Genomic DNA, 14566 nt, shown 5'->3' with positions numbered 1-14566 from the left:
TGGGGTGGATAAAGAAAATGCTAGTGTAAAGGCCTTGTTGCAGTTCTCTTTCATAGCCAGCAAGTGAATCGTTTTCACCCGCCAGCCCTTTATCAAACTTAGAATATTTTATATAACAGTGCTTATGTGTCCTTTCACGATTCACCTCACAAAATGAAAGAAGACCACACGCTGCGCATAAATATATCGGTTTCAATTTTAAATGCTCACAACATAAAATGTAAAAAAAACCTAACCCTAACCCTAAACCTACTTAACTATTGCTTTTCTCTGCAGATGGGCTCTCTAAATGGTTAACCTCGATTTATATCTAGATATGCTAATTTTTACGACTCGTTGTGTGAACTGTTGTAATTCTCACATTACTATTTGAGTAAATTCGGAATTGTTACAATGTTTAAAATAGTCATTAATCTATTGTTAGTTTTTAGGACTTTCGGTTTCCAGGGACCGTCCCACCAATTAAGTAGAAAGGAACTCCCACCCTTAAAATTTAAAAGCAGTCAAGGGAGGCAACTCCAATATCATAAGTTAACTCCGAAAGTATGTATGTGTATATATATATTTATATATCTTCACACACATACACACACGCACGTGATGTATGTATATGTGTTAGTGCGTATGTCGAGTGTATGTGTGTATGTGTGTATGTGTACAAACACACACATTTTACCACAGCAAAAAAAAAAAAGCAAAAACAAAAATAGTGTAATAGGTGTAAAACAACATGTAGTAAACGAATATGAAAAAAAATGCTGCTGGCGAACGTGGGGCTAACGTGGGGGTGTATATGTATACACGCACATATGTCTGTGTGATTTGCATGCAATGTACATATAGAGAGAGTGGGCTAGAAATAATTCATCATCATCATCATCATCGTCGTCGTTTAACGTCCGCTTTCCATGCTGGCATGGGTTGGACGGTTTGACTGAGGGCTAGCGAACCAGAAGGCTGCACCAGTCTCCAGTCTGATCTGGCAAAGTTTCCACAACTGGATGCCCTTCCTAACGTTAACAACTCTGAGAGTGCAGTGGGTGCTTTTACGTGCCACCGGCACGAGGGCCAGACAGGCGGTTCCGGCAACGACCATGCTCAAAAGGTGTTTTTTACGTGCTACCTGCACATGAGCCAGTCTGGCGGCACTGGCAACGACCCTGCTCGAATGTTGTTTTTCACGTGCAACCGGCACATGTGCCGGTAAGGCGACACTGGCAATGAGCACGCTCGAATGGTACTTTTCACGTGCCACCGGCACGAGAGCCAATCCGTGGACCCGGCAACGATCACACTCGGATGTGCTTGTAATGTTCCACTGGCACGAGTGCCAATCAGGCGGCACTGTCATCGGCCACGTCATCGATTTTGATTTTGATTTCACTTGCCTCAATAGGTCTTCGCAAGCAAAATTTATTGTCCAATGAATGAGGGGTATTCATAAGTGGGCTGGTTACACCCACTGGCATAGGTCATGGGCTATGGTCTCACTTGGCATGTCGGGTCTTCTCAAGCACAGCATATCTCCAAAGGTTCCGGTTACTAGCCATTGCCTCAGTAAGGCCCAATGTTTGAAGGTCGTGCTTCACCACCTCATCCCAGGTTTTCTTGGGTCTACCTCTTCCAAAGGTTCTTTCAACTGATAGGGTGTGACACTTTTTCGCACAGCTGTCTTCATTCATTCGCAACACATGACCAAACCAGCGCAGTCGTCTCTCTTGCACACCATATCTGACGCTTCTTAAATCCAACTTTTCTTTCAGGGCGCTTACACTCTGTCGTGTATGCACACTGACACTAGACATCTATCGGAGCATTCTGGCTTCATTCCTTAGTCGGTCGGCAAGCAATGTATATAATAATAATAATAATAATAATAATAATAATAATAATAATAATAATAATAATAATAATAATAATAATAATAATAATAATAATAATAATAATATATGTATATGCATATATACATACATATATGTAGATACTTACATATATATATATATATATATATATACATGCATATATGGGTACAGGACGTCAAAAAAAAATAAGGGTGAACAAAATGAAAAACGAGAACATAAAAAAATAAAAACATGGAAAACGAACTATTTTTTCGAACAACGAAAGAAACAAATAGAGAAACGACTGGGAACATAAAGAACAATCCTTTCATCAGTTGTCCCCTGTGTTATCTACTTCGCATTTCGAAGGTAGAGACAAAACGCGACTTCGTTAAAACAGTCGTTCCAGCAAAGCAAATTAAATAAAATTTAGGATTTGCGGAGAGTTAAAGTGATAACAAAAACAGGATAGTAAGTACAAAACAGTAAAAACAAACGGTAAGGGCTGTTAAGCCATAACGAGGTGAAGAGGTGAACGCTGGAGAAACGAGCTTTGACAGGAGAGACAGGCAAAAGCGTGTCTTGTCTTTTGTAAAGCAAGAGGAAAAAGGAAGATAGCCGCTGGTCACGTGTGAGCAACGAGAGAGTCAAGGAGGAAGAGTGAGAGAGAGAAAGAGAGACGGAGAGAAAGAGAGAGGGAGAGAAAGAGAACAATGAAGAGGGAGGAGAAGAGAAACAGAAAGAAGGAAGAATAATAGAGGGAGAATAGAGATAGTTGTAGAGTGCGCATCAGAATTATTACGATAAAACTTACTTGGAAATGGATGCGCTGCGTTCGATCATATAATGATATAAATTACTTCCCACTCTTGAGCAGCCAACATACAGTTGTCCATGCGAGAAGCAGGGCTCTTCCAAGAGAAGACCAGTCACAGAGAGGGTTTGACCCTGAGATTTGTTAATGGACATGGCAAAACTGACACGAAGAGGGAATTGCAGTCTTCTGAACATAAATGGGATTTCTGTTCCTGATGGAGTAAGAGGAATTCTTGGAATGAAGACGTCATCATTTTTTCTACATCCAGAAAGGTTAGCCTCGATAACCTTTGACATCATTTTCTTTATCACCAGTCGTGTCCCATTGCAATGTCTTGGTGGTTCCAGATTGCGGAGTAACATTACAGGAGTTCCAACTTTAAGTGCTAATATGTGGGGACGTAGTCCAGGAGGCTCCGACGAATTGAGAAATTCAGGAGGATAGTTCACCACTTCATTTTGATCTGGAATTGTATCAACAGACTTGTAAGTGTGAAGAGTGCCGGGAAGAGAATGCATTAACTGTTGATTTATTTTTTTAACAGCGACGTTTTTTTTTTTTTTTTTTTTTTGCAGCTAATATTGCTCTTTCACACAGCCAATTGTGATTTTGGTAGTTTTCTGTGAAGTTGGGAAAAACTTTGTGTTTGAGCTCATCCACAGAATTAACAACAGAGGAAAATGGCCACACTTCCATTTCTCCTGCAGCGTCGAGAGGCACCTTGCTATCACCAAGTGTCAAAATGTCCTGTGCAAACTTTGCGGACATTTGGTCGTCGGGTAGCTGATCTCTCATGTTAGTGGTAAGACTGAGGATGGTAACATGATGCCACAAGGCAGAGGACTTTAGGCATGCTTGGACCTCATCTGCTCTAGTGCCTTTCGGAATGACAGGAAGAGTTTGCCTGAAATCACTTGACAACAGAAGCGTTATGCCTCCCATCAGAGCCTGACAGTTTCGGATGTCTTTCAGGGCTCTATCTAATGCTTCCAGAGCTCCCTTGTGAGACATGGTGCACTCATCCCAGACAATTAGATAACACCTTTTAAGTATCTGCCCCTGATCTGAGCTTTTGTTGATGTTGCATGAAGACATCTTGGATGCTGCTAAATTGAAGGGGAGTTTGAAAGTGGAGTGTGCTGTCCTGCCACCGGGTAACAAAGTAGCTGCAATCCCAGAGGAAGCCACAGCTACCACGATGTCCTGGTGCTACCTAACTTTGCAAGGAGAAGCTTCGTAATAAATGTTTTTCCTGTCCATCCAGGAGCATCCAGGAAGAAGATTCGTCCCTCGCGTTGGCGTACACTGTTAATAATAGATCTGTAGGCCTGCAGCTGGTCCGGAAGTAATTTAGGCTCGTTTTCAACAATGTACTTTGAAAGCGCTTGAGTGTCGGAAGTCGGAATCCGCTCAGGAGTGTGTAACAACTTACCTGCCGAATCGACCGGCCTCGAAAATGGATGGCGCTGGAGCGAGCGACCGATGCCGGACCGGCCGGGCGACAGGTTGCGCGATCGCCGGCGAGGCGACTTTCCGATGCCCGGTCGAGTAGGAGGGCGCCGCGGCGTGCATGGAAGCCGCGGGCGCGAGCCCGGGTGAAGCCGACCGCGGGTGCAGATCTCGGTGGTAGTAGCAAATATTCGAACGAGACCTTCGAAGAGGGAAGGTGCAGAAGGGATATATCCAAAGACCTCAAGTGAGTCCTATGTTTCCCTGCAGCAAGATTGTCACAACATGTGTGATGAATTTCCAGATCTTTTCAAGCAAGAATTGGGATGTCTCAAGAACTTTGAACTGGAAGTGAAGTTCAAATCGGACGCAACACCAGTCTTTCACAAGGCACGTCCGGTCCCGTTTGCTCTTCATGATGACCTAGCCAAAGGTTACGAAGAAGGCATCGCCAAGGGAATCTGGAAGCCTGTCCAGTTCAACGAATACGGAACGCCAGTGGTACCGATTCGTAAAGCACACGCTTCAAGCAACCTGAAGCCCAAACTACGGATTTGTGGTGACTACTCTGTGGGAATTAATGACCAACTTGCTGATCACCGTCATCCAATGCCACTCCCTGCTGAACTGATGCAGAAACTCGGAGGTGGATTCGGATATACAAGGATAGACCTTGCTGATGCCTATAATCAGATCAAGCTGGCTCCAGAGAGTCAACGCAGACTCGCACTCAGCACTCACCGTGGAGTACTCCTGCAACAACGACTCCCTTTCGGAATCAAGTCAGCACCTGGTTACTTTCAGGAGATCATGGAAAACCTGACCCATGACCTACCTGGAGTGACCGTCTTCCAGGATGACATGTTCGTCAGTGGGAAAGATGCAAACAGTCACCTAAACAACCTAAAGTGTCTGCTCACACGTCTAAGCGACAATGGACTCAGATGTCGCCGTGAAAAGTGCCAGTTTGCACTACCCAGTGTAGAATACCTTGGACACATTTTGTCGGCTGAAGGGATCACGAAGGGATCCAAGGTCGAAGCAGTCTTAAAGATGCCATCTCCAACGAACGAATCAAGCTTGAAATCTTTCCTAGGTTCAGTTCAGTTTTATGGAAAGTTTATCCCAAACCTAGCCAGTATAGCAGAGCCACTCTATTGCCTTACAAAAAAGTCAACTATTTGGAAGTGGGGAGATGAGGAACAGTCAGTTTTTGATCACTTGAAAAATGTACTTTCATCGAGTCAAGTTCTGATACGCTTCGATCCAAACAAAACTTTGGGACTGGCTTGCGACGCATCAAACGTTGGTATTGGAGCAGTCCTGTTTCACCGCTATCCTGATGCAAGCAAGCGCCCAATAGCCAATATGTCTAAGACTCTCACTTCTGCACAGCGTAACTACAGCCAAATTCAAAAGGAAGCCCTGGCTATCATATTTGGGTTGCAGAAGTTTTACCAGTATTTGTACGGTCGTAAATTCGTACTCGTGACTGACCACAAGCCACTGACATCACTGTTCAGTCCGAGGAAAGGGACGCCACTTCTCGCTGCTAACAGACTAGCACGATGGGCCCTGTGGCTGAACCAGTTTGACTACACCATTGAATATCGGAAATCAGCAGATCATGGCAATGCTGATGCCCTCAGTCGCTTGCCATTCGGTGATGACAATAACTTTGACAGAAAGGAAAATGAGGAAGACAATGAACCTGGTGATGCAGAAAACACTGTATTTCAATTTGCAACAGATCACCCGATGGAGATCTCAGAAACTGTGCCACTAACTCAAAGACAAACCAGACCCAAGACCATGTTACCCGCTCCAGAGTATGGACCAGACAACCCAAGACGGTCCAAGAGAACCCGTAAAACCCAAGAGAGACTTTGCTGTTGATACTTCTTGTGTAGCATCAATTTCAGTGGGGATGTGTTATATGGACTGTTGGATATATTATTCGTCTGACGTTCCGTGTGTCACTGTGGTTCGTCTGAGTTCATTGTTTCATTGTTGTTGTCTTGTGTGACTGTCGTAGTAAAATGTCATTGATATATATGGCGGACATGATTCTTGTTTATTCATAACGAACATTGTGTGAGTGCGTTCTTTGTATGTAATTGAATAATAAATGTAATAATTAAATTGTACAACTCGTTGTCTTATCTCTGCGAGTCTCCTGAGGGAAATACAACACGTTTCATGAATGACAGCAGTAGGAAGGTTATTTGACCCTGACCTGAATGTCTGTGGCAGGCCATACGTGGACAATTCCTTTCCACCCAGTGTGGCGATTCTGTCTTCAATGTGAATGAGAGTTTTGTTGCAGACTTCATTGCTGATACCCTCCATGTCAGGATAGAGCCGTTGAGCTTGCTGCTTAAAGTCTTCAGCCAGGTTGTCCCTGTACTTGAGCCATAGAGTTGCAGGATCACACAGTTCGCATGTCTGTAGTAAAACTGCAAACAGTGCCCTGAGACTTTTAGGTGATTGTGATAAAGCAGCCTCTTCCAAAGTTGCATCCCATTGTGCACCATCTTCTAACAGTCCTTGTCGATAGCAGGCTTCTCTATATGTTGTGCAGACATGTCCATGAACGGTTTTTAGGGCCTGGAAAGACATTGGCCCTCTGAGCTCATGCAGTAGTAGGCGGAGGTAGAAGCACTCTTGTTGAGTGGGATGCACTGTGCATACTTGCTCAAGGCAAGTGTCAAACTTAATGCCAGGCTATCCATGAACATTTTGACCTGCTTTCCTTGGGGTCCGTTTTTTCCATTCCAAGTGTAGTACGATGGAATCTGTAGATACAGCAAGGTTTGAGTGAATGAATCAACTTGACAAAGCTTGAAGAATGCTGTGAGCGAGCTATCTCTTGGTTCCTCTGCCAACAGAGAAGCATTAGCATCGGTGAAGTACACACTTTGACCGTTTTCCAGGTGCACTGCAAGCTGCTGAACGGTGGGGTGGTGAAGTGGAAAGCCGAAGATGCGCCAGAAAGCCTCGTTGCTACTTATGTACCGTCCCACCTAATATTGCATCACCTCATCCTGGCAGTATTGTTGTTGAAGTCCAAGCATTGCAGCGTCAGAACCCTTGTTCATATACTTACAAACGTACTTTATGGACTTAACAGAGTTGCAAAACTCAACGTTGATGTGGTCATTGAAAGTCTTTTACAGGATCGGGCAGTAGGGAACAATCCATCTATTATCAACTTCGAGCTGTCCGATAGTTGCTGTGAAACCGCCGTCTTCTGATTTTCTCGTCTGTATGATGGATACCCATCAGCACTTTCTGAGTTTCTTATAGGAACCTCCTTGGAAACCTTTTCGAACATACGCTGTCTTTCAAGCATGGTGAGTTTATGTTCAATCCACGCCCACATGGACCATGAACCATGTTTGCCTTAACTATTTCGTATAGTACTTTGTGCAAAGCTGGATCAGGAAGTTCTGCAGAGATTATCTTGTCGATGTCAATGGATTTGATCTTCGTTGACAGCCAAAGCAGGATATGAGCATGTGGAAGGTCCCTTTCTTGCCATTCGATTGTGTACATGTCACATTGTATGGGTTCGAAGGCTTGCCCTTTTTTATGAGCTCCATGAGAGTGATTAACTTCAGATGGAAAACTCGGGCGAGGAGGTCATGCCTGCCTTTAGGCTTTTGACCGAAGAAGAGTTCCGCCTGAATCTCCTTCCACTTGGGATTGCATGTGAAAGTTATGAATAGGTCCGGCTTGCCGTAATGGCGGACAAAGGTCATTGCATCCTGTGTTCTTTCATGCATATATCGGGGACTTACAATGAATGTGGAGGGCAAGATGCAAAGTCTTCCTATGCTTGTTGGGTCAGCTTCATTGTTGATGGCATCTCGGAGATGGATGTAGCTGTCAGAGCGCAATTGTTTTTTTTATGCGGCCTGATGAAACACAATCTCTCTGATTCCATTTTTGCGTACATATCGACTGCAAATCGATGAAACAACTCTCGAGACTGGTGGAGATGATTACAGCAGTTGTTTCGGGTCATAAATCGATACGAGTATAAGTCCATGCAGGATATTGGCTTGTTGAGATGTTCATTACGATTTTGTGGATCTTGTTGTGGTATACCGATGTGGTAGCCGTCCTCACTGTTAACAATCAGAAGTGGATACTGAAGTGTGTCGTAAGATCGATGCGTTTCACTAATTCGTTGGAGGGTGGTGTTACGTCGCCTAAGGACAATGTCTCTGGGATTGTGCTGTTCACCGTGAAGGAGTACAGCTATTTCATTGCATGTGGGTGCATTGTAACGGCCTGCATGTTCCCTAGATGGTCTTTTCTGGACATCAACGACAACATTAAAATTTGATAGAGCTTCTGTTTCCAAGGCGCACTTGAAGCTGCGTACGTAGCTGTTTTTCTGGTGCAGAAGGTCTTGTAGTTGCATTATCAATTGAAATTTAGTGCCAGTGGAAATGGAGTTTCGTCGGGTGGCTTGTTCATGTAAATTGCCTACAAAGTACAGTTGAAGGAATTGAGGATCTTGATTTTCAGCAGGTTCAAACGAACTTATCTTATGGTAAATCTGTCTCTGCACTTTGAAAGTAGGCATAAACCCGCCTTCTTGAAGAACATTAGCGCTGGAAGCTGTCATTTGGAATGCACAGTTGTACTTCCGGATGTCATTGAGGAAATGTTTCGACTCTGTAGCTGTTATAATTATTTCTATAACGTAACAATTTAAACGAATGTTAAAGAGAATTTATTTTAATAGCAAGAATTGTCTGTATAAAGAATCAAATTAAAAAAAAATGAAAAAGAGTGGAAAGTTTTGTAAATAGGGGTCAGGGTAAGGTTGAATATTTAAGAGAATTTGCAGTGTGTAAGATGTTTGTAAGCAATTCCAGAACAACAGAAGCTGTTACTTTCACTGCAAAATTTAAATTTCGTTTGTGTCTAAATATTTTCCTTCTTTGAAACAATGACAAAACCCTAACCCTAACCCTAACCCTAACCCTAACCCTAACCCTAACCCTGACAAAAACTCTTGCTGCATCTCTTTTGTCAGTGAACAAGTCTCAGTTTCAAAGCGACAAAAATATTGAGATTGAAAATAGATTTAAATGTTGTGTGTGTGTGTGTGTGTGTGTGTGTGTGTGTGTGTGTGTGTGTATGTGTGTTCTTGAATGGTTTACAAACATCTACTCTTCAATCGCTTTTGTTAACACCATTATGTAGAAAATAGAATTGCAAAAGTTTTGAGCGCAAATTTTTGTTTTCATCTTCGTTTATAGCATAGATAGTTTTTTAGTCTGAAATGCCACCTTCGGCCTCCTGTCCATGTTGCTGGCTCTGGAAGAATACGAATTGGTTTACGAAAATAATCATGGCATATCATCTAGTTTGGTACTCATGAGTAACCTCTGTTTGGATAACTGGCACTCCATGGGTTACAATGACAAGTTCTCCAGTTAATCTGATAAACAGAACAGCCTACTCATGAAATTAATGTGCAAGTGGCTGAGCACTCCACAGACATGCGTGCTCTTTAATATAGTTCCCAGGGAGATTCAGGGTGACAGAGAATGCGACAAGACTGGTCTTTTTTGGAATTGCAGGTACAACTCATTTTTTGTCAGTTGAATGTACTGGAGCAATGTGAAATAAAGGATCTTTCTTAAGGACTTAATGTGCTGCCAGGAATTGAACTCATGACCTAACAATCATGAGCGAAATACCCTAACCAGTAAGCCACACTTTCACTTAGTTTGTATTCCCACACCTTAACTACATGTCATTCATAAATATAAAAGAAAAAGAAAAAAAAAGTTTCTGAAAAAATGTAGGTGAGTAATCTCATTCATTATTAAGTAGAATGATATAATTAATACTGATTAACAAAGACTGCAAACTCTTAATGAAAATATGAGAAATAACCAAATATGGGAAGAATAACTTTTGAACTTCTCCAAGAGATAAAAACATCAGATTGATCTGTTTTGAATTAAACGTCATTTAACCTGAAAAGCTGAGTACAATACAACTAATGAGAGATATGGTTCCATTTGGTCTCAGGTGATTGCTTATCTTAGCAAATATATTCATGTTTGATCACATTTGATGTAATTAATCAGCAAATGATTGCTTATTATCTCTGACCAATGCAGGAACTGGTATGATTTCTCAAAGTGCTGTAATTTACTGAGCTGTATCTCTCGGAGTATATACAGAAATGTAGGTCAAGTTTTATTTACAACAATTCTTTATTAGCTTTATTTATTCGTTTATGATTCATTCACGTATTGCTGTCTCTTGGATTGTTTCATAAAACTAAGAAGAGGTGGAGATATTTACCGACACAGACTTTTAGCTGTTTGTCTGTTTCATTCATCAAACATCAAGGTATTTCATTATAACTGCAAATAACGACTCTTAAACACACACACAAACACATGTATGTATATCATGCCAGCATTGACAATGGATGTTAAATGATGATCTCTCTCTCTCTCACACACACACACACACACACACACACACACACACACATATCTGCATGGGCGTATGTAGTGAAGTGCTTGAGTATTTCAGTTTCAAATTTAATGTTGAATGGTTTTCTGCTTTGCTGAAACTATATTTCTTGACATTTGTGGATAACGTCTGTTATATTTTGATTCCGAGGAAAGAAGTGATGCATTGGCAATGGGATGGGGTGGGGGAAGGGAACGGTTGGGTTATTTGATATTTGATCAAATCGACAAACAGTTCAAACTATGCACATAGGTCTTTACACATGCACGCACACACACACACACACGCATACACACATCTATCTATCTATGTGTCAGTCTTCTGGCAATCTATACACACACAAACACATCATCATCATCATCATCGTTTAATGTCTGTATTCCATGCTGGCATGGGTTGGACGGTTTGATTGGGGTCTAGCAAGCCAGGAGGCCGCACAAGGCTCCAATCTGATCTGGTAATGATTCCACAGCTGGATGCCCTTCCTGATGCCAACCACTCCGAGAGTGTAGTGGGTGCTTTTTATTTTTACAGTGTCATTGGTATGGGAGCCAGTCAGGCGGAACTGGCATCAGCCACATTCGGATGGTGCTGGCAGTGATCAACATGCGTTTGTCTGTTGTTCATACTGGCATGGGTTGGATTGACGTTAAATGATGATGATGACGATGATATATATATATATATATATATATATATATATATATATATATATATATATATATACATATGTATGTATGTGTGTGTGTGTGTGTGTGTGTATAAATTGCCAGACAGACTGACAGATATATATATATATGCATGTATAAAAATTGATCAGATAAGAGAAGTGAAATAAGACAATAGATGTTTATTCCATTAGCTGACAGCTCTTTTGTAATCTATGTTACTTGCATAAGTGATGCTGTCACACGCATATATAAATGAATATACAAAGGTACATATGAATGTATACACATACATATATATACATATACATACACAAACATATATACAGGGTGCGATGGGTAAATTGTCGCCATTTTATATTTTTAATTTCGTGCATGTACATTGTTTGTTTTTGATTTTGTCGACTACACGCTATCATAGAGTCAGTTGGGCATTGTCTGTGAGAAAAAAAGGACCATCACACAATTCACTCTGCCAAACATTTGGAAACGACATACTGTACTGCTTGGCATTCATGCCAGAAGCTCCAATATGAAGAGATGGTGAACACAGAACAACCGTTGGCTTGTCATGTCCTCAAAACATGTGCCAAGAATGATAAAAACCAAACACCCGGTCAGCGTCATGGTGTTTGGAGTGATCACTAGTGAAGGTGATGTTATGCCTCCATTCATCTTCCCCACACAGCTTCAGACTCAACACAGTGGCCTACATCAAGTGCCTGGTGGAGGTAGTGCTGCCCTGGGTCAAGAGGATGGCTGCTGGAAGACCCTATGTCTGGCAACAGGACTCTGTACCATGCCACACAAGCAGGAGAACCCAGTCATGGCTGTCAGACAATTTCTGTGACCACATCACCCCTGATACCTAACTTCCCAGACTGTAACCCCCTTGATTATTATGTGTGGGGCACAGTTGAGTTAGAGACCAATAAAACTCCTTGTAGCACCAAAGATGAACTGCAGGCAAGGATTATGGCAGCATTCACCAACTTAAACAAGGAGACCGTCCAGAAGAGTTGCAGGAGATTCCGAAGTCGTCTGGAGGCCAATGGTTGAAGCCAATGGCGATTTTATTGGATAAATTTACTCTTTAGAATTTCAAGATATTTTTATGTAATTTTGGAAAATATATCTATTAAAATGAGATGTTAGTGTTATTTTCATTTTCACATAATGTAGACGACAATATATTTACCGCACCCTGTATATATGTATAAATATGTTTGTGTGTGTATGTATGCATATATGTGTACATGTACATATGTTGGGTTGACTCTACCATGTTGAAAATAACTTGGCAGAAATTATATATTTAGCTTATGGCCATACATAAATGTGTAGACTCATATAAAAATTTCAGTAGAGATTTGTTTTACAGATAATTATTCTTCCATAAATGTAAATATTCAGGAAAAGTTCCTATGACATTCTTTGTGATGGACTTAGAAACCCAAATAGACTGAAAACCAGTGAAGAATAAATAGAAAGTGTCTTTAGAATTCTTTGATTGTGATGGGGTTTGTGATAATCAGGAACGGACAGTATTCAAGAGTAATACAACATTTTGCAAATATCTCCTTCGAGTAAAACCACCAATAGAAGAGAATATGACTAAGAACTGCATGTACTCCATCCCATGCAGTTGTGGTAGGTTATACAAAGGCGAAATATGCCGCCCCCTCAAAATAAGGATAGACGAACATTGCAAAGCTGTAACACAAGGAGATATTGATAAATTGGGTATAGCTGATCATGTATGGAAAAATGGTGACAACTTCCTCCTGTGGGATGAAGTTAAAATAATAGACAGAGAACACCACTGGAAAATAAGAAAACTAAAAGGAGCAGCACATATGCTAGGACACAATAATCTGCTAAGCAGACCGAGTGCAGATATGAACAGCATATGGGAACCGGCATTAAGGAAGGATAGGAAAATATTAGATTTATAAGCCCTAAAATTCACTCCATAATTGCCCACAGGCATATGGTGTAGTGGTTAAAAGCATGGGATACTAACCCCAAGATTCCGAGCTCAATTCCAAGCAGTGACCTGAACAATAATAATAATAACAATAATAATAATAATATCGAAAAATACCATAGGAATGAGAACCCAGGTTTGAAATTTCCCCAAGACACCTGAAGAAGGCTGGAGTGGCACTTTGAGCAAGTGTCTTCTTTATAGCTTTTAAAAACCATTTTAAGTATCTGAAAATGAAGACATTGAGCAGACACATAATCAAAGCTATTCCAATTGTGGCCATTCCTCCCAGGCAGAGGGCATCCAGGACCATGAAGAATAATATCTAAGATGGTAAGGATGTTTTTATTTCTAGCAAGTTGAATGACCACATTAAGAAGTATCCATACGATCATTTGACTATCTAGAAATAAGGGGGAAATTTGTTTTAATTCACACATTACACCACCTTAGATTCTGAATTATATGGTCCTGGATGTAACAGAAAGGAAAAAAAAAAGAAATGTACCTTGGGTAAAAACAGAGTGGCCATGAACAATGAAATATCTTTCCCTGTGTGTCTCTACTCATTCTTGGTCAAAATAGCATTTAGTTTTGAATAGATGGTCTTCGCTTTTTGGTCCTTTAAACATGTCCCTGTCAGTGGTGTAGTGTGCACGAAGGGTTCTACAGGCAGTGGTGTAGTGTGCATGAAGGGTTCTACAGGCAGTGGTGTAGTGTGCATGAAGGGTTCTACAGGCAGTGGTGTAGTGTGCATGAAGGGTTCTACAGGCAGTGGTGTAGTGTGCATGAAGGGTTCTACAGGTTTTGGGCACAAAATTTCAAAAGACAAAAATATATATTCTTCGACTCACTTCAGTCATGCTGGGGCACCGTCTTGAAGAATTTTTAATTGAGCGAATTGACCTCAGTACTTACCGTTTTTTAAAGCCTGGTACTTATTCCATCGATCTCTTTTGCCAAACCACTAAATTACTGGAATGTAAACACACAAACATTGGTTGTCAAGCAGTGGTGGGGGACAAACACCACACATACCTATTATTCAATTGTATTGTTTACCTCCAATTGTTTACCAATTATTCAATTGTAGTATTGCCTTGCAATAGTAAGTATTTGGATATAAATAGGTATCCCTCCAATAGTATATAGGATATTTATTATCCCTTAGATGGTTGTCTAACCTCTAACTCATATATATGTAATTATCAGCATGAAAAAAATGGACGTTAAACGATGATGATGATGATGATGATGATATATATATATATATATATATATATATAATGGG

At 41.1% G+C, this 14566-nt stretch overlaps 2 protein-coding genes across 2 annotated transcripts; both read right to left on the bottom strand.

The window, feature by feature from the left end:
- Positions 1-3111: 3111 nt before the first annotated feature.
- LOC106872522 (uncharacterized) lies at positions 3112-6726 on the bottom strand. The gene is made up of 2 exons (XM_089356892.1): positions 6344-6726; positions 3112-3121 (listed from the first exon to the last, which is right to left on the bottom strand). The coding sequence occupies exons 1-2, from the start codon at positions 6724-6726 to the stop codon at positions 3112-3114; spliced, it is 393 nt and encodes a 130-aa protein (XP_089213018.1).
- A 1213-nt stretch (positions 6727-7939) lies between these two features.
- Positions 7940-8743, bottom strand: LOC149134297 (uncharacterized). The gene has a single exon (XM_089356890.1). The coding sequence runs from the start codon at positions 8741-8743 to the stop codon at positions 7940-7942; it is 804 nt and encodes a 267-aa protein (XP_089213016.1).
- Positions 8744-14566: the final 5823 nt, after the last annotated feature.

This window comes from Octopus bimaculoides, chromosome 8 (genome assembly GCF_046866305.1).
Source record: "Octopus bimaculoides isolate indiv1 chromosome 8, ASM4686630v1, whole genome shotgun sequence".
In the NCBI taxonomy this organism is placed as follows: Eukaryota; Metazoa; Mollusca; class Cephalopoda; order Octopoda; family Octopodidae; genus Octopus; species Octopus bimaculoides.
This window is presented reverse-complemented; position numbering and strand designations above follow the sequence as displayed.